The sequence below is a fragment of the Colletotrichum paranaense genome, assembly GCF_030867605.1.
Source record: "Colletotrichum paranaense strain IMI 384185 chromosome Unknown Scaffold_8.1, whole genome shotgun sequence".
In the NCBI taxonomy this organism is placed as follows: Eukaryota; Fungi; Ascomycota; class Sordariomycetes; order Glomerellales; family Glomerellaceae; genus Colletotrichum; species Colletotrichum paranaense.
The window spans coordinates 252,177-277,228 of NW_026848966.1; the positions used below are offsets into that span (position 1 = coordinate 252,177).

At 52.1% G+C, this 25,052-nt stretch overlaps 9 protein-coding genes across 9 annotated transcripts; 5 read left to right on the forward strand and 4 right to left on the reverse strand.

Moving 5' to 3' along the window:
• Positions 1-3,720: 3,720 nt before the first annotated feature.
• Positions 3,721-4,416, reverse strand: CPAR01_09923 (nuclear distribution protein; the record flags this gene model as incomplete). Its single annotated transcript, XM_060494186.1, has 2 exons — positions 3,721-4,124; positions 4,203-4,416. The coding sequence occupies 2 exons, from the start codon at positions 4,414-4,416 to the stop codon at positions 3,721-3,723; spliced, it is 618 nt and encodes a 205-aa protein (XP_060346368.1).
• Positions 4,417-7,162: 2,746 nt separating this feature from the next.
• On the forward strand, positions 7,163-8,794 carry CPAR01_09924 (transmembrane amino acid transporter; the record flags this gene model as incomplete). Its single annotated transcript, XM_060494187.1, has 4 exons — positions 7,163-7,196; positions 7,275-7,858; positions 7,910-8,069; positions 8,121-8,794. 4 exons carry the CDS (start codon positions 7,163-7,165, stop codon positions 8,792-8,794), a joined length of 1,452 nt encoding a protein of 483 aa, XP_060346369.1.
• A 754-nt stretch (positions 8,795-9,548) lies between these two features.
• CPAR01_09925 (ribosomal protein S16) lies at positions 9,549-10,133 on the reverse strand (the record flags this gene model as incomplete). Its single annotated transcript, XM_060494188.1, has 2 exons — positions 9,549-9,849; positions 10,057-10,133. The coding sequence occupies 2 exons, from the start codon at positions 10,131-10,133 to the stop codon at positions 9,549-9,551; spliced, it is 378 nt and encodes a 125-aa protein (XP_060346370.1).
• A 553-nt stretch (positions 10,134-10,686) lies between these two features.
• Positions 10,687-11,847, forward strand: CPAR01_09926 (methyltransferase domain-containing protein; the record flags this gene model as incomplete). Its single annotated transcript, XM_060494189.1, has 1 exon — positions 10,687-11,847. The coding sequence occupies one exon, from the start codon at positions 10,687-10,689 to the stop codon at positions 11,845-11,847; it is 1,161 nt and encodes a 386-aa protein (XP_060346371.1).
• Positions 11,848-15,678: 3,831 nt separating this feature from the next.
• CPAR01_09927 (developmentally Regulated MAPK Interacting protein) lies at positions 15,679-16,455 on the forward strand (the record flags this gene model as incomplete). The annotated part of the gene is made up of 2 exons (XM_060494190.1): positions 15,679-16,030; positions 16,100-16,455. The coding sequence occupies 2 exons, from the start codon at positions 15,679-15,681 to the stop codon at positions 16,453-16,455; spliced, it is 708 nt and encodes a 235-aa protein (XP_060346372.1).
• A 245-nt stretch (positions 16,456-16,700) lies between these two features.
• On the reverse strand, positions 16,701-16,916 carry CPAR01_09928 (uncharacterized protein; the record flags this gene model as incomplete). Its single annotated transcript, XM_060494191.1, has 1 exon — positions 16,701-16,916. One exon carries the CDS (start codon positions 16,914-16,916, stop codon positions 16,701-16,703), a length of 216 nt encoding a protein of 71 aa, XP_060346373.1.
• A 55-nt stretch (positions 16,917-16,971) lies between these two features.
• On the forward strand, positions 16,972-17,394 carry CPAR01_09929 (uncharacterized protein; the record flags this gene model as incomplete). The annotated part of the gene is made up of 1 exon (XM_060494192.1): positions 16,972-17,394. One exon carries the CDS (start codon positions 16,972-16,974, stop codon positions 17,392-17,394), a length of 423 nt encoding a protein of 140 aa, XP_060346374.1.
• A 656-nt stretch (positions 17,395-18,050) lies between these two features.
• CPAR01_09930 (uncharacterized protein) lies at positions 18,051-20,661 on the reverse strand (the record flags this gene model as incomplete). The annotated part of the gene is made up of 5 exons (XM_060494193.1): positions 18,051-18,259; positions 18,329-19,012; positions 19,067-19,151; positions 19,232-20,361; positions 20,418-20,661. The coding sequence occupies 5 exons, from the start codon at positions 20,659-20,661 to the stop codon at positions 18,051-18,053; spliced, it is 2,352 nt and encodes a 783-aa protein (XP_060346375.1).
• A 2,037-nt stretch (positions 20,662-22,698) lies between these two features.
• On the forward strand, positions 22,699-24,430 carry CPAR01_09931 (uncharacterized protein; the record flags this gene model as incomplete). The annotated part of the gene is made up of 3 exons (XM_060494194.1): positions 22,699-22,825; positions 22,885-23,226; positions 23,382-24,430. The coding sequence occupies 3 exons, from the start codon at positions 22,699-22,701 to the stop codon at positions 24,428-24,430; spliced, it is 1,518 nt and encodes a 505-aa protein (XP_060346376.1).
• Positions 24,431-25,052: the final 622 nt, after the last annotated feature.

Sequence of the window (25,052 nt, forward strand, 5' to 3'; positions counted from 1 at the left end):
TTGGTGGTAATGCCTATCGATCGTGGATAATGCCACTGTTGTCTCGACATCTTCCATCGCCACGACGGTGTCAATCGTCTGTCGTCTCTGACGCAGGGGCACCGCACCATGGCATCACTACCCGCCAGTTTTTCGCCGTTTCATTACGACCACTGACCCAGTGTGGTGGTGTATCCATATCGCAAGCGCGGACAGAGATCAGCATGCGCTCACTCGACATGGTAGGTAGGATGAGTTACTTGAGTACGGAGTAATGCCACCGATGGCCAATACCAGAGAGCCGAGTCTCCCGATCCCAGACACTTCGATACCCAGCTCTTGGACCCTCACATGTCTTTTGCTTGTCTCCTCCGGGATAGATGCTATCATGCCACCGACCGATGGTCCGGCTCTCCTCCGAGGCACACGCACAGCAGCGCGCTACGGCAACGAACTTCACAGCACGGCTCCTGACAGCTGTCCGGATGGAACCTGATGATACCGTGCCGCGGTCAGAGCCGCCGTGATCGACTGGGTCAGACTAGACTGTATGCCTTTGACCCGTTTGACATGCAGAACACGGGTGCCTGTCACCTCGTACTCGCCCGCGCTTGACTCTCGAATTTCTGAACCCGACAGCTGCCAAACATCTGCATCTCTGTATGGAGTTTGTGGAGCGCTGGAAGGCGCCTATCCAATTAAGCTGTCGTCCAAATCTTATTCGACAGCGGACCATTCGTACGAAAGACATCCGTTGGCGTCTTTCAAGTTCTGAAACCACAGAAACCAAACAGAAGCTACCGCCACAAAGCTGTCTCACAAACGCCTAGCATCGCGACCGAACCTCGATATGTCTAGATCTCGGAACGCGGCTTCGTCTAGTGACAACAGTCTTCTTCGTCGCCTCGTGAGCACGCCTTCTCCACTCCGACTCTACTATGACAGATCTCTCCCGGAAGACGCATTAGAATTTTCGAGATAGTCTCACGATCTGGCTTCTGGTCACAGGCTTGTGGCACTATGGAGAAAAGGCGCAAGCTTTCGGTCTAGGATAGCCGTTGCTGCTACGCAAATCGCTCAGCCTGTCGCACGTCACTGACATCTTCTTGACTCGCGCTCTCTCCTTTCGTCCCAACATCCCTCTTTTATCATAATGCGTTTGCGTTTCTGGGGGAACTCCGAAGATCCTGATGATCAACTACCGTCCAAACGGCCGGAACGATTTTTGGCTGAGCAACAGTAGCCTGTCGAACAGAGCTCATGTACATCCAACCTTTCACCTGACCTTTAGAACCGTCCAACTAGAAATAATGAGGCCTAGCATCGGCCTTGAGTCGAGTAGATATTGCTCACGATTGCGAATTTGAGATACCGCCTATCAACGACTCACATACCGTTGGGGTGGTCAACAGGTCCTTTTGTGACTATTCACTCAGGCACAGCAACTATCTTGGTTCCCATCGCAACCCATCTTCTGCCATGGGCGCATTCGATGCTTCGCTCGTATCACGAAACGGTTCATACAAGATCTGTACATGCCATCGTCTGCGAGAGGCCTAGCCTTCTGCGTGTGTCCAATATGCGAAATATCAGATGCGGAGGGAAACAGACGGGCTTGCTCTCAAGGCCGGAGAGACTTTAGATGAGTCGGCGGACCTCTTGTTGAACCGGCAAGATGTGGTACGTGCAGAAAATCTCTTTTCCTCCATCTCTGATCACCAGTCGTTCATTGACGCGGGCCCATGGTTGGCACCGTTCGAGCTTTGCTGGTGTTCATGCACCCGAAGATCCCGAGACTGTTCTTGATTCAAATCACCTAGGATCCGCCCTATTTCCAAACTGGGACTCGCCATTTCCCCCATTTCCGTGTTGGCACTACGCCAAGTCTGCAACGAAATAATATCTCGACGTCAACCATGCGAGCGGGCGGCGTGAAGAGTGTTCGATCAAAGACTAAGACGATACGCATGATTCTCTCCTCTGCTTGATAGAGTGCCAAAGACGGGATCGACGGTTTCGAACTTTGCAACGTTTTAATCATTGACAGAGCTTGCGGCAGCAAATCATCTATTGCAATCCCACCGGTTCCCAAACCACTTGTCACACACTGTGCGTCTTAACAATTTCTACCACAGCCCCCTCCTCCAGCCAGCATCCCTGAGAACAACCCCTGCGCATCTGGTGAAGTTTGAATAACCACGTCCGAGTATTCAGCCAATACGGCCAGCGGCACGATTGAGCTACTTCGCTTTCAACCAGACTGGTTCCAAGGGTGTTCCCTTGAATATGTCGACGCCTCAGTGGCTTTCGTCCTCCTGCGTGTGGCTTGACACGTCAGCTTGAGCAGTCGCAAAACAGGGAAATGAGCATCTGGTGACCCGGTAGTTCGGCTGACGCGGGGTATCGAGTCTTGCCATTTTCATTATTGGTCAATTCTCAACGATAGACTGCCGACATTTTCGTAGGAACCCGATCTACTGAGTCCTGATTTTTGACCTGCTATCAGCCAGGAGTCCTCATGAAGAAGGTTTCGAGTTCAAATGGCCACTGATCCACCTCGGACGGACTAGAAGTTGTGCTGACACGCTGGCTACTTGGGCACTATCGTGAGGGGTTGTCAGCCGCTTGGTGCCATCACCTGTAGTTCGCCATCCGTGCCCAGTGTTCACGGACGAGGCCCCCTGAGAGCTGCATTGGACAGCACCCGAAAAGCCAAGCTTTTCTGGTCTGGTAGATCAGGCTTCTCCCGATTCTAGCATCCAGTGTCACCTCAGCGCTCGAGCGGCCCCTCCACCGATATGCTTAGGTCAATTGGATATGGGCAGAGCAATGTCGTGACATGATTATGGAAACTTTACATTCAGTCTTCTTGTATTATCGCCAATTTGCCACTGGTCATGTCTACACGACTATGGAGAGAGCAGGTCCAGCAAACCGACAAGTCATCGCCCGAGCATTTGCTAAAGTTACTCCCGAGTTTCTTTCAGCCTCCCAGCAACTCGCCAGAGTTCAGTGTGTCTTGCCACAACCGATCAGTCATGGGACAAAGTCCGATAAACCTGTTTCTGAAACGCGGAGAAGGGAGATCCCGCCACTGCAAGGCCAGCACTTTGTGTGTGATTCTGCACACTGCTCTCCCCTGACCCGACCCATCCATTGAACCCATGCAATCGGGGCTTTGGCCCAATCATGTTGCATTCTTGAGAGCAGCTTTCTGTGTCTTCGTTGCGGTTCGGGCGGTCGAGACCAAGCTTTTCGGGGTCATCCGAGCACATGGCTTGAGGCGACGTCTTCTGCAGGTCGGGCCAGGAGCATCCCGTTGCGAAACTCCTTTATGGACAAAGCTTCCTCTCTTTGACCCGGAATTTTTGGGATGAAGAAAAACTATTATCCGAGAGAGTGCTGTAACCGACTTATCGGATTCTCATGTGATGATATTGGTGGTGGTTGCTGGGAAGCTTTCCATTGCTAACCCGGCTGGGGCTGCTGTCATGGCCGTCGGGAAAGCTCCCACCTGAGGTGACTATTTCGTTTCATGCGTACCGGCAGATGGCCTGATCTCGGATCTGGCTAGGTAGACTGTTCGTACTGAGCGGCCCTGGGGGTATATCCAGCATTCTAAGTATATGCAGGGCCCTGTGGTGCAAGCCTACCGGCAATCGTCTGTGTACCACAGTATGCTGGTAGTCTTTAAGCCATTGTTAAAGGTTAACATGATGTGACATCCCCGGACGGAAGATATCAAAGGGCTGCCGCGGCCTCCTTCTCTCGTTCGGCTCTCCGCACCCGGCGCTCAATCATCTCCACCCGGCCTTCGACATCGGCCACGAAGTCGGAGACGCCCAAGACGCCCTGCTGGTACCATGCCTGGAGGACGTCCTCACTCCGGGCGCGCAGCTCGGCCATCTCGGCCTCCTGGGCAATCTGCGTCGCTTCGATACCGCGCAGTCTGGGCATGAGGGAGGCGAGGGCCGCGCTCTGGGATGACTCGGGGATGGGGCAGTCGTTGACGGAGGTCAGGGACGAGGCTGTTGCCGGGAAGGCGGCAGCGGAGGCGAGGACGGTGGCTTGGATTGCTTCTGGGGCGAGGTGGATTGGCGGCTCGGAGGGCGGCGGGGGTTGGAAGAGGGTTGGTTGGGAGTTGTCTGGCAAGGGGTTTTGGGGTCAGTTGTGCTCATGAGGCTTGGGATTGGCAGAGCATAAGAGTTGGCGGAGGAACGTACAGATCTTCATCAATTCACCGTATACGCGTATGCGGGAGAGGAGGTGGTTGAAGCGGCGCTCGAGATCTTCTAGGGTATCGACTGCTGATTCTGTCTGGGAGGAGTGTGAGGGTGCCGTTGGGCCGTATAGGAGGTGCTCGATGCGTAGTAGACGCGATTCGAGGAGGGATATTGTTGAGAGCGTCGTCTTGTCGAGGGAAGTGTCCATGGTCATGGGGGATATCGCGCCTTGCGTCGTCGCGTGTTTGAGTATGTGTCGTTTGGAGCAAGGAGATGGATTCCACTACGCAGCTAGTGTGCCGTCGCGCGTGGTTCAGGCTTGATGTGTCTAGCGTAAGACGTTGCTGGTGATTGCCGGTGAGGAAAATGTCGTAGTTGGGAGGTAAGTCGAAACAAGCAAGCAATTCCCCGAGAGCTGATCGTCGCGGGTTGCGATTTAGCGTGGTAAGGCTGGGAGGTGAGGAAGCAAGGGAAGGTGTTGAGTGGCTGAAGCTCTCCTCTTGGGATCTCGAAGTTGAGAATCCGTGTGGCCAGCTGCCCCGAGAAAGTGTGGCTTGTGACTGACCCACCGGACCACCGATCCAAGACATACGATTAGATAAGAGGCTCTCTGGCTGAACCAGCCAATGGAATGAATTGGTCTCGGGCGCATTGAGACTCATTTCCCACAATGTCTCTTTAATTACAAAGTCATTATTCTTCACATATCTTCGGTATCCTAACCAACTATATTCGGGGCGGTTCCGGGGAAGACGATGAAAGGGAGAAGTAAAAGCAACTTTTCTAGCAGACATTAGGTAAGTTGAGGCACATCAAAACCAACGACATCAAACGGCATGTGAGGGTCGTCTGAGTCTCGTGCTCCCCCTCAAACTCTCCAGTGCAACTCCATGCCGGCCCCTGCGCCAAGCACAGGGTGAGGCAAGTGTCATGGAGCGGATGAGCGGGCTGGGTGAACGCTAAGGTAAGGACCTGCTGGCATTCTGTTGCTTGGTGCCATGCTGTCTTGCCTTGTCCTGCGCGGGCCGGTGTTGGCCGCTGACGGACATTTGGGAACGTGCCAATGCCTCGTGGCTGTGGTCATGGAAGTCTCCGCAGGTATGAGGCACGTACATAGGTCGGAACGGATACCGAAGGTCCATTGTGGTCTGGGCAATACGTAAGAATTGCTAAACTGCCAAATGCTTGCCCCGTCAAGTTCCAGTCGCGGGTCTCCGGTTTTCTTGCCTAAGAGCTCCCCGGAGGTAATGCTGTGTAACAAGAATCAATGGCATTGGACAGCTTCTGCTCGGCGGTAACAAACGCTCTCGTCAGTTCATCATTTACTTCCCTGACGAACTTCCACTTGCTCCAATACCCACCACTACCACCACCAAGACTGGCAGTCCACCACCACGCAAGACGCAAGGTACCACCACCCTCACGACACCCTGTGCCTGCTCATTTTACCCGCCCCGAGTCCCCCGACCAGGTCCTGTCATCCTAATACCACCTTACTCTGGGAGCTGCCCGCCGCCTGTCCATAATCAATACCTTTAAACTTCTCGGTTATTGAGCGGGAACCCTCGTCCCTCCTCTTGCTCCTTCTGTCTTTCTCCCGTTCAGCGTGTACTTTGTACCTGCGGGGGGCTGAAGTGTTCAACGGATACATACGTCCTTTTTCCCATTTGTACACGTATACACCTTACCCACGTCCCGGGGGAAGCAAAAAGACCATCGCATCGCATCGCACATTGTCGTGTGATCTATCCGTCCGTCCTGCGACTTTGCGACCGAGACGACCTTCGACACCTTGGACGTGCCGTCGTGACTCGTTTTGTCGCCGCCCCCCAAGAAGGGCATCCAGAGATCGACAGGCAGACGAAAAGTGCTTGCTGGCCGTTATTGGCCACCCCGTCCACCGTCCGTCCCAGTGCTGCCTTCTCAGCCCGGCGGCCCCATTCAGCCAGCGTCAGCCCGCCGCAGAACCAGAAACCTTGAATTACTCGGTCGCTACACCCCGAACCGAAGCCTGCGAGGTTTGTCCCAGCAGGGGCAACCACCTTTTTCTCGATTGATTTCGAGAGATTCCTCCAAAAGCACGTCACAGCTGCCCTGCGCAAACTCTCCGCCGGCCATTCGTCGCAACGTCACGCCTTCTCTACGCCTTCTCCGCCTTGACTGACTGAGAGAGTGTGTGGGTGGGTGCGACGACTCGAACACCACTGACGAGTGACGACCGACCACCTACCTCCTGCAGCCGCAAGCCGCAAAGCCGTAACCGCAAGCCGCAGTCGCATTCCAAACGCCGCGAAGCCGAGAAACGCCGCCTTGCTTTTCTTTTCTTCTCTCCTCTTCCGATAAACGACGAGCAACTGCTTTCTTTCGACCTCTCTTGTTACTCGTACGCTTTCAGCTTTTGCTCGACAAACCATCCACAAAACAGCTCCATATCTATCATAACTCACAACTTGTGACTGTGTTCTATGACTTTGGGTCACAGTTGTGGACACTTCGTTCTACTTCCCCAATCCGGCAACTTCTTACGGACTCTTTTTATTTTTATTTTTTGGTTATTCTTATCTGACCTCCGCTTTTTCGATTGCGCTTGCGACTACTATTACCAACCACTCGAACGAGAGAGAGAGCTTTGCGACGTAATCTGGCGACGACAGCGAACAACGAACAACGACCGACGACCGACTGATCAAGACGACGACACCGACGGTGATCGATAATCACGAAACGGGCGAGCAATACTATGACGAATTACTCTAGCATTACTGATGGAAACGCAAATTCAATTGCGTCTGGAAGCTCCGGCGAAATGTCACGGTATGCCGAATTCCCGATCCTCCCCGCAGAAGCAGAAGGCGCATACAGGCAGATCACCCAGATGGAAGAGAGCTTTGCTGACGCATGGGATACAAATCTGCAGACAACGCCGAAGAAATACTAAGGAGGGGGGAGGCCAGGCCTCGATGCTGAGCAGTGTGATCAATCTGCTCAATACTAGTACGTCCTGTCGCGGATTCCCACGAGATGGCACACGAGTGCGGGGCAAGAAAAAGAGCTGACGAATCGTGACTACAGTCGTTGGCGCGGGAACGTTGGCAATGCCATCAGTGGTGTCGCATATGGGCTGTATGCTCGGTGTGTTGATGATTGTATGGTCTGGACTCACGGCCGCCTTTGGCCTGTATCTTCAGTCTCGTTGCGCCCGCTACCTTGATCGAGGGACATCGTCCTTCTTCGCCATTTCCAAGATTACGTACCCAAACGCCGCCATCATCTTTGACACTGCCATTGCGATAAAATGCTTTGGGGTGGGTGTCTCCTACATGATCATCATTGGCGACTTGATGCCAAAGGTCTTCATCGGCTTGTTCGCGAGTGCCGTGGCGGAGAACCCTTACCTCGGCGAGAGGAACTTTTGGATTACGGCTTTCATGCTGGTCATTATTCCTCTCAGCTTCCTCAAGAAGCTCGACTCGCTCAAGTATACCAGTATTGTTGCTCTGGTCTCCATCGGCTACCTCGTCATTTTGGTCATCTATCACTTCTCAACGGACCGGCTCAAGGACATGAGCGAAATTCGAGTTGTTGAGCCCGAAAGCGCTGTCGCATTCCTCAGCACATTGCCGGTTGTTGTCTTTGCCTACACATGCCATCAGAACGTAAGTTGACCTTGGTTGGTCGTCGGGGCTTTATGCTGATTCCGTGGACAGATGTTTGCCATCTTGAATGAGATAAAGGACAATTCTCCTGGCAGCGTCATAGGGGTTGTTGGCACTAGCATCGGCACGGCCGCCTCGATTTACATTGTCGTAGCTATCACTGGCTACCTCACGTTTGGCAACGCTGTCAAGGGCAATATTGTCATGATGTGTAAGTGACCCTGGGAGGATGGTACCCTCAGACCCTGCTGACTTTTTTCAGATTCTGCAACTGCCGCTTCCTATATCGGACAGCTTGCCATAGTAGTGCTCGTCACCTTCTCGGTTCCTCTTCAGGTCCACCCTTGCCGCGCCTCCGTCGATGCTATCCTCAAGTGGCGGCCTAACCGTGCTTCGAACGCAAACGGCCGGTCTACCTCTCCGGGCGGACGCCCGCTGCTGCCCTCGTCGGCTTCTGTACGCTCCGACCACGGATCCAGCTCATCCATGGGCGAGACTCGATTTGCGATCTTGACCTCAGTCATTCTCATTCTTTCCTATGTCACCGCTCTCTCAGTACACAGTCTCGAGAGAGTTTTGGCCTATGTTGGAAGCACCGGCTCAACCAGCATCAGCTTCATCCTTCCAGGCCTGTTTTACTACAAGATTAGCGACCCCGACAGCATCCATCAGCAACGCCTTCACAAGGAGGACGATGACGCCGATGCTCCCAATGACGAAGAGGATGCCGATCCTATGACAACTAGTATCGCCAGTCTTGGGAGCATTGCCAGCCATGTGACGGATCCTCGCCAGTGGAAGCGCAAGTGGCGTTGGGACCTCGAGCACATTGAGCAAGACGCCCTCCGCAAGATGGCCCTCGCCCTCGCCATCTACGGCGTATGTGTCATGGTGGTCTGCCTCTTTATGAACATTGTGTTCCACGCATCTCACTAATTGCGGCTACCTTCATCTTTGATGAAGATGCGGCTTAGAGGAAGAATTGTTCCATTGAGACGACGATGCAGATATATTTACTATACGGCCGCTCGGGATAAGCATACGGCGACGTCATAAAAAGTCCCACGGGCAGCGTCGCGCATTTTTTGGAGTTGGATGGTCTGCTTCTCTTCTGATTCTTAAGGGGCTTCTTTTGTTTTCTTCGTGTACCCCTTACCAGCGTGGTGGCTGCATGTCAAGGGCGTTGATTACGTCCAGCATTGGTCTTCTTTCTCATTGTTTAGTCTAGAAACAGTTTCTAGGACAGACTTGGCCCATCGGCTCATAGTCAGAGCGGCCTTTTGATAACCTTCAAACTTAGCTTCAATCGGGAGTGACATTTTTGGTCTTTTTAGAGTCGTTTTATTGTACAACTCTTGTGATGTGACGTGGTGCCGGATGCCTCTGGCGTCATCACCTCACGGTCCCTCGTCAATGCCCGTGGGCGAGCCGAGCCGCACCCTGGACACCTTTCTGGCCTGCCCGTTGCCGTCTCTTTTCGCCTTAATAGTACAATCCCGCCATCTGCCTCTTCCACTCTGCGCCATCACGAATCCCATGCGTGAAAGAGCCAAGTGCGACCCCTGCGATTCGCGCGACGCTTTTTGATGCTTTTGATACACGACACATTCCCAGCCGATATGGGCTAGCTACCCCATCCTCGTCTCATCCGTCTGAGCAAAACTTTCCTACAAAATATCGCTGCCGGTGCCTATGATGATTCCGCCGGTGCCGCCGCCTTGGCCGGAGAGGTAGGTGTCCTCAGCGACTTTGCCGCCGTCGCCGTGTTGGCGGTGCCGTTTGGTCTGAATTTGGGCTGGAGGATGCCGACCATGGAGAGTAAGCGCCAGACGGTCTCGGTGGGCTGGGCGCCGACGCCGACCCAGTAGCGGGCGCGGAGGGAGTCGAGGCGGATGTCCTTGTGCGGTTTGGTGGTCGCGTCGTAGGGGTCTTGGCGGGGGACGGGGTCGTAGGTGCCGATCACTTCGATTGGTTTGCTGTTGCGGGCTGTTCTGTTGTTGGTGAAGAAGAGTCAAGGGTTAGCTTTGGGGAAGGTTTCTCTTTTTGTGTTCGAGGTTCGTTTGGGTTTGTGCTCTGTTGAAGCTTGCGATGCGGAGAGCTTTGCCTCTTGGCAATGGAGGGAGGGGGCTTATAGTGCTCATCTCATGGCGGCGATGATGTGATCTTCTGGGGATGGTGACTTGTGGTCGAAGGCGTACCTTGCTTGTGTGACGACGATGTTGTAGAAGGGCTGGTTGACGCGCCCGAAGCGGGCAAGGCGTATGCGGACGACCATGGTTGGAGGTTGTGTGGAGGGTTTGGGCTCGTGCTGGGGTTGGGAGGAATGGACGGTTACGTTGGGAGGTTCGAGTGGGAATCGATTGAGGTGTCGGGCGTTCGGGGCGTCGTGATCGCGGAGCTACACAGCTTCAACGATGTATAGCAAGGTGAGGTGATGTGAGCCGTTCGGTGGCCTTGGTCGTGTCCGGGGGAATTTTTGGTCGGTGGTGATGTTGTTCCGCTTCCGAAGCAAGCTTGGCACTAGTACGAGAACGGTAAGGTAACGGAGGAGATGACTGGAACGGGGACCGGGGACCCGGGCCCCTACCGATTTTCGTGTGGTGGGTTCTTAGTGATATGAGCAGAAACCAACAAACGATACCAACTAAGCAGTGGAAGAGAGGGAAGCGGGGGCGGTCTTGTTAGAGAAAGAGAGGGGAAACTAGGGGGAATTTGCCTGGCCACATCAACTTCCCACTCTGTTCTCACGAGTCACGGCCCCTTCTAGCGCAACGACTAAATAAACTTTCCACGACTCGAGCTACCTCACGGCAGGAAACCCATTTGCAATGGCCGACACACCGGCACCTCCCCCACACCCATCATCGGGGCCCGTTACAGAGCCGGCTGCCGAAACGGTGAATCAACGGGCAGCTCAACGGGCAAGCCTGGCAGCCGCCTCTCCCGACGTCGAGGGGGGAAGCACAGATCCTCTTGCACAAGTGATTGTCGCTGGCGACGATACTGAGAATGAGACCGACGCATCCTCATTGCAGAGCGGACTTACTGCCACAACAAACGAATCCCAGGCGTCTGTGACCCCAAGCATCTTTGACTATCGGCTCGAAAACGGCCGCAGGTACCACCGCCTCAGCGATGGCAGCTACCTCGTTCCCAACGATGAGACTGAACAAGAGCGTCTCGACATTGCGAACCATCTCTGGCTCATCGCCTGGGACGGTAAGTTTTGCCTGTGCCCCAAGAACCAGGGCGCCAAGAGGGTTCTCGACCTCGGCACGGGCACGGGCGTGTGGTCCATCCTATACGCCGACGCCTTCCAAGGTGCAGAAGTTCTAGGCGTAGACCTGAGTCCAATTCAACCCGAGTTCGTGCCTCCGAACTGCTACTTTGAGGTTGATGATCTCGAGAAAGAGTGGACGTGGACGACCCCGTTCGACTTTATCTTTGCGCGTAATATGGCTGGCAGCTTCCAGGATTGGGCAAAGGTCATTAGACAGGCGTTTGAAAACCTCGAACCCGGCGGCTACTTTGAGGTCCACGATAACCTATACCCCCTCGAGTGCGATGACGGCACCCTCAAGGAGGATTCGGCGCTGTTCCAGTGGTCAAAGTACCTTGTCGAGGCCACGGACAAGATTGGCCGTCCCATTACCATTGCCTCCAAGCTTGACAAGATGCTCGAGGAGGCCGGCTTCGTGGACGTGGTAGTCACGAAGCAGGTCATGCCGGCGTCGCCTTGGGCCAAGGACGAAAAGTTGAAAGCGCTGGGTGTGTGGACGTCGGCTTCGCTCCTCCCCGGCATTGAGGGCCTGTGCCTCGCCCTCTTTACCCGCGTGCTGGACTGGGAACCTAACGAGGTCCTTGCATTTTGTACAAGCGTCAGAAATGATGCCAAGAACTTGGGCATCCATGCGTACTGGTACGGATACTCCATCTACGGACGAAAGCCGTTCCCCAAGGAAGGGGAAGAAAAGGCTACGCAGAACTGAGATTGGAGAGTCTATTTTGGAGGTCTGCAGTCTCCTGTTAGAAAGGCAAGTCCAGACAGTGACTGCCTGGTAATTATGAGCGTGCGTTTCTCGGGCTCCATTATATTTACAGTATCGATCATGTTCTATCGTTCTAGCGGCCATCTTGTGTTCTCGTCTTTGGCTTTGCTACAATGCGTTTCACGAATGTCATCATGTTTCTTGAAACCAACCTGCATGATTGAGTTCTGGTCTTCTCAAGAGTAATTGCCTATTACTAGATTACGCTTTGTCTTTTGCCTGTGGCCTCTGTTACATGAAGTGTGTGCAGGTCAGTTTAGTCCCCACGATCCGCGCTCATCTAGTGGACGCCGATACACGTGAGATTGATTCAATCAGCTGAAGAAAAGCGTGACTGTATGAATTGTGAACCTAATGATAATTAGAGACATTGACGGACAAGCTAAGACAAGCAAGCTTCAAGGAAGTTGAAGCCACGCTGGTTGGAGTAGCTGTCGATTTATGAGCGTGTGAGCTTTTACCTGCGCGATCGTTCGTGTTAGATCTGAAGACGATCTCTTCTTTAGCTGTGACGCAAATCGCTCCCCCAAGACGTTCTCAGGCAGATCGCCCAGACGATCGGCGATCTGCTCGAGAAGCGGAAAGAACTACGTTTTGACAAGATCCTTCAGGAGCCCCTGAGCTGGTTCATAGATTTAAACAGAGCACCACTATACCCTGCCAAGGTTGACCCCATGCTGTCGCAGTTTGAAAGTGACAGGCTTCCAGGAATACCTTATCAAGAAGCATTTTCGACAAGGCTTTAAGACTTACAGCCCTGTATATGAACGGAAGTTATTTTGTGGCTTACGGGGACGATAGTGATAGGATGCTGAAGACTTTTCCACAGATGTCTGACATTGAAGCTTCAATTTTGGTCGAAACGTTGTCAAATAGCTTGGAGTACGATCTGAAGAGGCGGATGGGTGCTGTAGAACTCACGAAATTTGCGCGGTCCAAAACTTCGGACCTCTCTCGAATGTGCAAACAGGTCCAGTCATCATGGCTTTAAGAGCCAGTTACGGACGCTATGGATCATAAAACCCTATGGTATTGTGAACACATACTGAATCGAATCTGTCAATGGATGCCTGAAAAGATTCGCAAGTCAGGAGCCACCGAATCACACTGTACTTGGAAAAGTGAGCATCATCATACACGCGAGCATAAAACGAATGTTGAGAATGTGAGACATCTGCTTCACAGGAGTTCGAAAATTCATAGGTCAAAGTTTTTTATCGTGCATGTGAGGTAGGCTCCTTGTGTGTCTGTGTCCAAGAACTGATGCCTAGGCTTACATCGGTGTTGAAACTATTGACTTTTACTCGGATAGATGCTAGCGAAATTGCAAGTCTTACGTGCATGATACCACCAATCGACATCGTGATTCATTTCTAGCTAAAAGCTAATGGGGGCTCAGAATTGAATATTTCTAGAGTTCTTTTTAGGAAGGCTGCGATGCCTCTTTTCCCACGAGTTTGAGCTAGACCTTAACATAGTGAGACCTTCCGTCATCTACCTGTTCTATATAGGTCAACTGATGGCTTTCCTTTGCCAGCCTGAGCCTCAATCAATCATCGAGTTGTTTGTAAAACCCAGCTGAATTTGGGCCAAATAGATGAATGATCAAAAGTTTCGTTAATTCAGTTGAGATATCCGTAACTCTTATTTCATGAGAAAGTATTTGTTCTTGGCAGCATGACGCCAGTCATAGCCTGCATCAAAGGGATCAAGCCGTCCTGCAACGTGTAAGGACTTTCCGCGCCACTTGATTTCTCTCTTTGAAAGACAGCATGGGAGGCAATTTGGTAGACCTTGAAGAAAAGGCTATGTTGCTGTGTTCATGTCTCAACGCTGCCGGCCAACTACCATTGGGTGTGCCGACAAAACCCAACTAAGCGCTGGTTAACAATTGCAAGAAGTACGCTATGTTTTCTGTTGTTCTCAAGTAATCCCCTTGCCTGAGAACGAATAGCGAGAATGAGAGCACATCATTCACTTGAGTCTCTTTCCAGGCTGGCTATTACGTAGTACAACAAAGTGACAGACTTCGAGGCAGCATCAGGTAACTATTAAAAGAGTCATATCAATGAGCACTCTGCATGGGCAGCATGCGGTTGTCAAGTCTCAATTTCGCGCCGCGGCTAAGATTGTGCTTCCATCAAGACCCCATTCTGCTACTTCCGAAGACCACCGTGCCGGGAATTCGGTGCGCGCTGGGGACGCCTTGACCATGACAATTCACTCCACCAGCGGCTGTAGCGGCGGCAGTGTGTTTGGTTGTTCTCTGGCACCCTGGAAAGTGCGATGGCGAAGATGGCAGCTACTTTGCGAAGACAACACGATAGATACGAAGAGTTGTTTCCAAGTACGAGACAATGGCCCGAAATTCCCGCGAAGAGCTACTGTGGCTCGTTTGCGGCTAAGGTAGAGTCTTCTATCAATAGTTCTGCCCCAAGTGCAGGTGGGCTGGTATGACGCCAAGTCCTTGCTACTAGTCACACTTACTGATCCCGCTGCAGGCTGCAGCTGTCAGGAACTCCGCCGTCGGAACTTTTGAACCAGCTTGGCGGTGCCCACCGAAGAGACGACTGGACGAGCCTCCGAGTGGTCGGGTTGTGTCAAATTTGGATTGACAAGTGACAGACAGGCTCGAGGTCTGCCCACCGAGATGACAGGGCCCGTTGCCACCGATCGTCGCCTCGGAAAAGTACATACACGAGGAAAACGATGGCTTTTGGCTGCCCGATGCCAACAAATCTAACAACCACGCCCAGCCCGGCCTGCTGCGTGCGTGCGTATCTGGTAACCTAGACGAGAAAAAGAGGCACAGAAGGAGGAGAGTCCGAAGAGAACAGCCCGTTTTGTTTACTATACTAGATTCCTTAGGGTGGAAATCAGTGCTGCACGGGGGCGGCTCTTCCATGCAAGGTACCGCACAACCGAGCTAAAAGGGGGGTTACTGAATTTAGTCTGCCAGCCACAACCCCAACAGTGTTGACCATGGGTGTGCCTCATCTCGCCTGGGTTTGTGTGATGGGGATGGACACAAATGGAGGTTTCCTGATTGGACCTGGGGACAAGAAAGCATTCGTGCTGAAAGCCTGAAGCCATTGACCGTTCCTGGTGAGTCTTTCGCTTTTTTTTTTTTTTTTTTTTTTTTTTTTTTTTTTTTTTTTTTTTTTTTTTTTTTTTTTTTTTTTTTTTTTTTTTTTTTTTTTTTTTTTTTTTATAAAGAGCTGAAAGTTTCATAAACAATCTGTCTCTGGCTATCACAACAAAAGCCCGGAACTCTATTGGCGGCAATGGGCCATAGTCTCGGCAATACCGGCCGACGGCCGACGGCCTTTGCTTTTTACGAGTTGCAGTGGATGCCATTTGCTTCCTTCGCGTGCGCCCGAAGCAGGGAGTCGCCTACGTCACGGCTGGCAGAAAAGAAACCAACCCACCATGAATTGATGGTTTTAACAGCAATCTAAAATTCTCTGAAAGTCGGTTTTGCATACGAGATGGGGCGGTGGGGTGGCACTAATGAGTGGAGGAGGAGGGGTGGGAGCACCAAGCCTGACTCGTCCGCACTATCGACAGGGATCATCTACAAATGGGTTGTTTATAAAGCTTGAGGGGGGAAGCTCAATTTCTCTTATGTTGTTCGGTCAACTTCTCAGATTCATCAATTTTGGACGTTCGTTCTTGTCACTCGCTCAGACACACTACTTATTCTAATACCGGAAAACTTCAACAAAATACCAAAAACAAACTATATCTAATTTCTCACTTAGAAACGACAACATGTTCTCCAAGACCGCCGTCGCTATCACTTCTTTCTTGGCCATTGCCGAGGCCGTCAAGGTCACCAAGCCCGCCAAGGGCGACGACTGGGACCTCTCCAAGACCAACGAGATCACCTGGGAGACCGTCTCCAGCGACCCCAAGAGCTTCGAGATCGTCATCGTCAACCAGTCCGGCTACCCCGAGGTCTCTGAGACCATCGCCACCGTCCAGGCCGCCGATGGCAAGTACGAGCTGAAGGGCGCTAAGGTTGCCGCCGGCGATGCCTATCGCATCAACCTCGTCTCCGTCGACCCCCAGAACTCTGGTATCCTGGCTCAGTCCAACGAGTTCAGCTTCACTGGCTCTGACGGTACGTGAAGACCACTCATTTCTTCACTCTGATGGTTATAAGCAATCGCGCTGACTTTCCATGATTTAGACTCCTCTTCCGCCTCTGCTTCTGGCTCCGCTACTGCATCGGCCAGCGCCTCCGGCTCTGCTGCCACTGCCTCTGCCACCGGTTCGTCTTCCTCGGCCTCCGGCTCCGCGGCCACTGCCACCGTCACCCAGACCTCCGGCCTGACCACCGTGACCACAGTGACCACCGGCTCTGCCACTGCCTCGGCCTCCGGAACCGCTGCCTCTAACGCCTCCGGCTCAGGTACCGCTTCCGGCACCGCCACTGGCTCCGCTGCCTCTGGTACTTCCACCTCTGCTCCCAGCAGCGCCTCTGCCATCAAGTCCACCTTTGCCATCTTCGGCTCCGTTGCCGTCGCCGCCTACATGCTCTTCTAAGCAAGATTTAGATACAAGCACGAATCTTGTTTTTTCCTTAGAGCTGTTTTGAGAAACCCGAATGATACCAACCGGCTACGATTAAGGGAGTAGCGACAAACCAGCGAAGTGCATTTGGATGGGCTGGAAATTGAGGATTATATCACGCAAAAATCGGATGGGTTATGTCTGGCGTTGCCTTCGCACAAGTTTGAATTACGTTTTTATAGAGTAATCTTGAAGCCTTGCTACTGGACTCCCTCCATTTACAAGCGGCTCGAATACGCAACCTGCATGTGTGAGTATCCGTAAGAATACCCTGACGATGGAGAACCTGGTATCTGTATGCATGATGGGATGGCCTTCCTGGGATTTAACCCCAAGTTTTCGCGCTGTTCCGGACGCGACCTGAGCGCGGAGATGAGCAGACCCATGCCGTTCATCCCGAGTGCCCAAAAAGTCAATGAAATAATCTCCACCATTGAATTGGGCTCGTAATTATGGATACAGAATGGGCGCACCTAATTCGAGACCGTTATGCGGCATAACCCTGCCGTTCCCCTGATCGGCCGCCTTAACGTGCAGGTTGGCGTCTGTTGGTTAACCCAATTGGGATTGACGGCTGGGATCATGCTAGGATGGGGCGGTCTTCCTTCGCTGCTCCGTTATCGCGAGCACTGGAGTAGCGAACCAACGGCTAGTTCAAATCGCGTCAGATCACCTATGGAAAACATGATTGTAGATCACGATATCACGAGGAAAGAATACGGGTTGCTGACTCTCATCATTTCGAAACGAAGACCGCACACCGGCAAACCAGTCGATGAACCCCAAGACGGTCACTTTGCGGGCATTACCCGCGAGTTCCTTTTTATCGTGGATCCTGAAATTTCGCGACAATTTAACCTTCCACACTTTCCACGTGCTGAAGTAGCTTTGTTCGTTCCTCCACTGTCTTGAAACTGTGAGACAGTCTGCTTCAGCCTAAGAAGGCGCTCACCAATAAGAATAGCGGTCTGGCTGGTCTTAGATGATGCCGCTTATTAGGAATGTTGCCCGTTGAATTGTGACGCGAGTAAGGGATCTATCTCGCTGTCCTTATTTTACCTATCATCGAGTGCTAAGGCACACCCAACAATGGGCTTTGTCTACCCTGCTCTCCCGTGAAGTTCAACCGCGATGATCTTTCTTCCCCTTATGGTTATATCTCTAGTTTGCGATGTATGAGTGAATACGATTATAATTGTTCCCTCGCCCAATCGCGTCTAATTCAGCGCTCCAACACTTGATGAGACGCTGAGTCTCCTGATCTCACACCTCAAAACTCAAGTTGCTGATTGAAAGCTATTGGCGGAGAATGATCAGTGGGGCCCACTGCTCAGGAGGGCTTCTCGTACCACAATCTTCACATTGCATAGCGCGGAGACTGCTCTTGGGGTTCGAACACGACATCGGGTTCCTACTGCGGTTTAAAAGTCTTCTTGGTAGTTCCTGAAGATTTTGCAGCAAGTTCAGATGTGCTGATTTAGACTGGCTATTGAGGTAACAGACACCCTAAAGCATTCTGGAGAAGATCAACGCCATTCCAGATGGTGGGATGCACAAATCATTCTACACTAAGCATCTCCACTCATAGAGGAGGCTGTACTAGTACTTTTTCTTCTTCGACTGAACAACCTCATGGGTCCGCTGGGTTGTGTTCGCTTCAATGTTGGCGGTAAATAGCCCTCTTTTAGAGACTGAGGGCTGATGTGTGACTGAGGGAAGATGCCAAACTTCCCTTTGCTGTTCGTTCCAGACCAGCACCAATGATCCTGGTAAAGCCCTGAAGATGCTTAGGTTAGCACTAGCACTGAGCCTGACCAGTCACTCAGGGCAGGGAGAAAACACTTACACCCAACGTTTCTGATCACCTCTTCCTTCCCAAACGTCAGCCAGCCTGCTCTCGAGTTATCGGAAGGGTCCCATCTCCATCTCGTGGTGATCGATACCGCGCTGGTAGCTTGGAACGAAATCTCATTCTGTTTTGGACTCTCAATCTCAACGTATTTGGCTGGAAAGGGTCCTTGAATGCCGTCGTGCCATCCGGTGCACCACTTGCCGCCCCATTGCTCCGGAAACTCAACACCGACAATCTTTGCGCCAACGAAGAATGTGAGCACATTTGAGCTACCGTCAGGGCCCAGCAGGTTCTCGCCTCTCCGCTGAACGTGGCTCTTCAAAGCCGTGGCGACGGGAAACTGGGTGAGAATATCATTATCGGGGAATGAACTTGGAGCTGGAGGCGATGGGAAATGGACATCATAATCCTCGATTTGATGATGGTCCTTGCCGACTTGACCATACAAGACAGTAACGCCAGGAACTTCAGGGAGAGGCTGTGGATGGCGAGAGAGATGTTGGAGGAGCTGATCTGCGCTCTGGAAGACGGTTGCATCCCCCTCGTGAACAGTGCGTCCGATATGGGTGCAGAAGAGACACGCGTATCGGATTTCCGCTGTTGTTTTCACCGTGATGTGAGATTTGACCAGCAAGCGCACACGGTAGAGTATGCCATACTTCAGAAAGTTTGCTCGGGCTTGGGGTTGTCAGAAACAGCAAAGCAAATCAATGGAAACTCGGGTTGGCTTACAGTCACCCTCTTTATCTAGAGTTAGTGATCTGTTCAAATGATGATACTCGCAATCCATGCACCGGCCGATTGGAAGTGGTTCGCCCTGCTTTTGTTTTAGTTGTACTTTTCCCAAGCTGGATTCCGTGCGTTGAAAATGTTTTGGGGGGTTGAGGGTTGACTTACCCACGTCATGGTCTGCTTGATGCCGTGCCAATATCCTCCACGGCGAAATGTTTGTGCGCCGTCACAGAATCCCTTGAGTTGATGAAAAGAGCTCTTTGGCCCTATCAAACATCCTTCTTCCTTTTCCATTGTTGAGATGGATCTCAAGTGTTGCGTACTAGTTTCTGAGGCTGCTTGCTCATCAGCCAGCATCAGTCCATCTGTAAAGAGTCCGGAAGATGGGAAATCGACGGAAAGGGCTGGATCAGATTTTGTTCCTGCGCTAGGTGACATCCGCACATCGATGATTGGAAGCTCAGGTGAAGTTACGTTGGAAGAGTAAGTTGGGACATCGGAGTATATCGACGTTCTATTTGTAGTTGAAGGGCTTGTTGGATCAAATACCGAGCTTTGCGGCGTCACGGTGTCGAAGCCTCTTCGATGGATCCGGGATACGAATGTACCATCGCTAAATGCATCATCATCCACGGCAGAATTCTCGGGGATGCTTCCACGGAAAGGTCGCCTGGCTTTTGGAACAGAGGTCTGCTCTTCAACCCAATCTGATGTCCGTGGCTGTAAGGGTTCTGGTGAAGTGACAATCCTCAGCTGGCCCATCCCATCGCTGAGAACACCTGGGGACAACGGTCGTCTTTCCCCTTTACTGGAGGAATTAGCTCCCGAAAATCCACCAGATGATGGAGGATCTGAATCTGTTGACTCGGCTATGGAGTGAGCCCGCCTCACCGTCGCACTATCAGACGAGCCATGTGAGCCTCTCGTGCGACTACGGCTCACTGACGGCTTGGGTTGCCGCGGTACGGCAGGAAATGAAGGAATATTGGCGGTTCCATGGCTTCCACCTCGCAAAGGCGGTCCCGGCCGAATTTGCGGGCTGGCGCTGAGTGACTGAGCCAGCTGGGGTGGTAATGGTGGTAGAGGCGGCAATGGCGGAAACTTGTGCACCGGCGTGGTCGGAGTTTTGACGTCGATTTTCACCCTCTGAATAGCGTCCAGTACCACTAGAGCAAAGCTTCGTGTCGCCGTCTGAATATCGGTAAACTTGGTCGAGTCGAAAGTGTCCAACTCTATGTAATCCTCAAAGTCGTAAAGCAGTTCTTCAAGTGTTCTTCGTTTCTCCGCCAGATCATCTTTCTCGAACATCAGTCAATCGACCACCATCCAGGCATGCCACGGCTCAACATACCATTTTCGGCGATGGTCTCTTTGAAGACATCTCCATGCTTTTCGAACTGGCTATTCCACAAAGGTCGTAATCGCTTCAATGCCCGTTGGCCTTCTTTCGCGATGGTGCTGGCTGACTTGGCCATCTCCCGGGATGTTTCTGGATCCTCATCCTGTGCATCGTGTGCATTCTTTGCAGATTCCTCCCCCCTTTCTACTACTTCGCGGAGAGGAGCCAGAATGAGCTCCTCAATGTCGATAGCCATGACTCGGAAATGACTGTTGTATGAGTTGAGACAATGTAGGGAAGTAAAATGCCCAAGAGCCGCTCCACGTCCGTGAGTTCGGCAAGGTTCGGATCGCCCATGACACAACGTGGCGATGGGGTTCGAATTAAAGGGTCTTTCCAAACGGGCCCGTTACCACATAGCTGGTACACTGAGTACACTGCGCGACACCCATTGCGCGGGAGATTACTGCCTGCAGCCTGAGAAGGCGGCGGCGTGTTGGAGAAAGAGGGTGCAATTCGAGGACTGTCCTCAGCCACTCGATGGAGCACGTGGGGAGCTCTCTAAGGGGCTGAAGACAGGATTCTTCATGCACACCGGGACACCAGTACGGCGCTATTGGTTCGGTCGCCTAAAGAAGTGCATCTTGCCGAATCGCCGAGCACTACACCGAGAAAGGCACCTGGCAAGGCTTGATTACATTTTTAAGTTGGCAAATTGAGCTTGTGTGCATGTGAATTTTTGATGTTGGAGCTGTCTACGCTAGGAAGAATTGGTGAGTACTTCGAGGAGCAATACTCGTATCGCGTATCTTAGCCTAAGGTGTATTTGATGTTCCAGATGTTTGCCCTCGAAGCTTAAGTGACACAAAGCTTTCTCCACATTCATCTCCCTGCTTTGCCTGACACAGCAAACCTCTTCTGCTTGGTACTCCTCATTACCCCATCTGGCAATGTGCTCAAGAAGGTTAATTAGCATTGGCCATTCACAGCTGGATCCCATACCCGCTTCGAGAGCACGCCATCCCGTGCCGTTCGGCCTTTGAGAGGGGCTTTTCCTTGCCAATATCAACGACCACCGCCCGACTCCGGGGTCGAACCGATGCCGGGCGGTCACGGAGCGGGGTCTGTCTCTTCTTTTCGGGGGTGCTGTTGCGAGACTCAGATGATTGCCAGTTTCGGCTATCCCCGGGAGCCGGTAAAGCTCAGCTATGCCAGCAAGTTCAAGACTCGGCCCCGCCAGAGAATCTTGGCAACTCTATTCAATCTCTGTAAAAGAGAACAGCGTCACGATTATCCCGAGGACTTACAAATCCAACAAAGCGTACTGTCTATTGGCCTGTCGTGCGGTAGACCACTCAAAGCTCTTTCAGGGACAAAAACTCCACCACCGAGCTCACTACGTCAATTCCATCGCTCAGTGCTTCCGAGATGCACCGTATCCCTGTGTCTTGAATGGAAGCGTACTGAGACGATGATGCAGACGCTGTGTCACCGTTCCCTCTCCAGACTCCAGAGTCCAGCCAAGTTCCAACAAGTGTCAAGAGGCTTGCTTGGGGGATTCCCCGGACTTACCATGGCAATACGGGACAGCCCACTTAAACCGGCTACCTATTGGTTGACATTGCAACAATCTTCTTTCCATCACGTTTTCGGATAGCCGACGATAAGAATTCCGTGCCGAGGCGCCGGAACCTGACGCATTGTTTGCAGCGTCAACCAATGCGGTGGAGCAGGTTCCATTTCGGTTACAGGACGGGTCCGGCGTCGGAGCACTCGTCCAGGTCGGCCATCCGACAAGTTGATTGAAATGTGCGTGAGCCTTGTTCTCCTGTAAACCCAAAATTCTCAATTCAAAGTAACCAGGCTGATTTCGATGGTATCATGGCGGAACAGTCAATTCATCAAAGAAAACTGTAAGCATTACTGCCTTAGAAGGTGAGTTGTATGTTTAACTGCGAGTACTGTGGTTTTCGGACACTTACCGTCATGCCGGTATACCTGACTCAACATCTGCGGATACGGAGGGTCCTAGACGCCTTAGAAGTGCTCTCAAATACCAGCATCGCCCCTCCGAGAGGTGCAATAGTCCCGATGTCCGGAGCCAGGCTTCGGGTGTTGCCGAGTCGGCCCCATCTAGTGGAGGGTTAGTCACGGATATCGGCCGTCATATCAGTGGCCCATTTCCGTACGCCGCGGAAACAAGTTTTGCTCCTTGTCTTTGTCAAAATTTCCTGTACCATTCAATTAGACGAACTCTGGATAGTAATTTGCCTCTGGAAACAAATGGCCTACAATGGCAATCGACAACAGCATTCGCGAACAAGGAGACTCTTCCCAGAGAACCTCCTCAGATAGGCGCGATGACGACATTGAGGAGTACGCCGACATCATCCCTGCGAGGTCCAAAACTGCCAAAGGAGGTTCGTCTTGGCCCAGCCAGTGGAGCTATCAACTTTAGTAACTCACCCTATTGTCGTAGATGATTCATCGCAACCAAGCTTGGCAAAGCTTCCATCAGGAGTCCTCAATTACCAAGACGATCCAGTGGCCCGTCATCAATCTAATGTGGAAGTGCCCTACGAGATATACAATCGGTTTTCAAAGCACCGCAAGCACATCACTGTTGCCGTCATTTCCTGGTGTGGTTTGTTGTCACCAATCTCTAGTACGGCGGTCCTGTCAGCACTCCCTGAAGTTGCAGCCGAGTACAAGACTAGCGGAGATATCGTCAGTCTTAGCAATGCGTTGTATCTTGTCTTTATGGCCATTAGCCCCTGCTTTTGGGGGCCATTGAGCCAAGTGTACGGCCGAAAATGGGCAAGTAGTTTCTTTACAAACACCACTTATCATTCCGCGACGAGTTCATTGTCAACTAGCCGTCGCCTGTTCATCAATGTAGAGGATATATGGCTGACAAATTGATCTAGACATGTATGGTGACAGCTTCATTGTTTTTGGGGTGCTCGATCGGCACAGCACTCAGCCCCAACGTCCCGGCTTTCTTCGTGTTTCGCATCCTGACCGCTTTTGCCGGAACATCGTTCCTCGTCACCGGTCCTGCAGTGATTGGCGATTTGTATCATCCTACAGAACGCGCGACTGCGATGGGTTGGTTCTTATCCGGCACACTCATTGGACCGACGATTGGCCCAGTCCTCGGAGGTATTATTGTGACCTACACATCTTGGCGTGCCATCTTCTGGCTTCAAACCGCGCTCGCAGGTGTCGGCGTTGGAGGTGCCATATTGTTCATGCCAGAGACGCTGCAAGAACTGAAAAAGGCAGGCCTCGAAGGGCTTGCATTCAGTAAAAAGGTCAGCGTGCTATGGGGCATGACGAACCCGGTCAGAGTTGTTCGACTATTCAAGTTTCCGAACCTCATCCTGGTGGCAATCGCCAGTGGCTCGCTCGTATGGAACATGTACGGCATGCTGACCCCGATCCGATACGTTCTCAACCCTCGTTTCTCTTTGACGTCGCCGGCACAATCGGGCCTATTCTACTTGGCTCCGGGCTGCGGCTATCTTGCTGGTACCCTCGTAGGTGGCCGCTATGCCGATTATACAGTTCGGCGCTGGATAGCCGAGCGACATGGACGACGCATTTCCGAAGACCGGCTGCGCTCTTGTCTTCCCTTCTTGGGGGCCGTTCTGCCGGGATGTATGCTCATTTACGGATGGACAGTCCAGCAGCGCGTTGGTGGCATTGCTGTACCTGTCGTTTTCATGTTCCTCGGAGGTGTATCACAGCTGTTCTGTTTCCCCAGTCTGAACACATACTGCTTGGATGTGATACAGGGACGCAGCGCGGAGGTGATTGCGGGCAACTTTATGGTAAGATACCTCTTTGGTGCCGCTGGCTCGGCTGTTGTACTTCCAGCAATCAAGGTAATTGGAGTTGGATGGTTCAGCACCATTTCTGCCGGCTTCTTGGTGGTCGGAGCTCTCAGTGTTTGGGCTGTCGCACTCTGGGGTAGAAGTTGGCGCCATCGTATTGATGAGAAGGCGAGACCATCTATACCATGACTTTCAAGGAAGTAAAATATCCTACTCTTCTTTCACTCGATCTTTCACTCGAGGCAAGTAGGATGAGTACGAGAAGGAGACCTTATTCAATTGATGACGGATGTGACTAAAGTTCACGAACGGCAGGATATCAGCATCTTGTATTTCAAAGTCGGAAGACATCTATTGATGCAATGTAAAGATCATACGATAGGTACTTTGACACGTCGGCGTGGGGAAGGCTACGGCGAGGAGTGATGATCGGATCATGGAATAGAAGTGAGATTGAATTGTGAAAGACCTCCACGACTTTCGCAGATGACATGAGACATCGAAACATGGGCTCCATAGCCGGAAACCCTTATTCTTACTCCACTACCCTTGGTGCTAATTGGATAACTGGGAATCTGTATTCCGTTCGGGTTGTTAGTCGCTACCCGACGCGGCCCCCGATAAGCATTCGACCGATTTTCGGCCGAATCCCACGATTCCAAAACTTGAGACGAGCTACCATTTCAATATTTCGGTCTATAATTACGCCTGGATGGGGTCTATCAAGCCCATTATGTCTCCGAGTAGTACAGTCTCGGTAGACTCACATGGTGTCTATTTAACCATACCTGCCGCATATCCATCGGCGTAA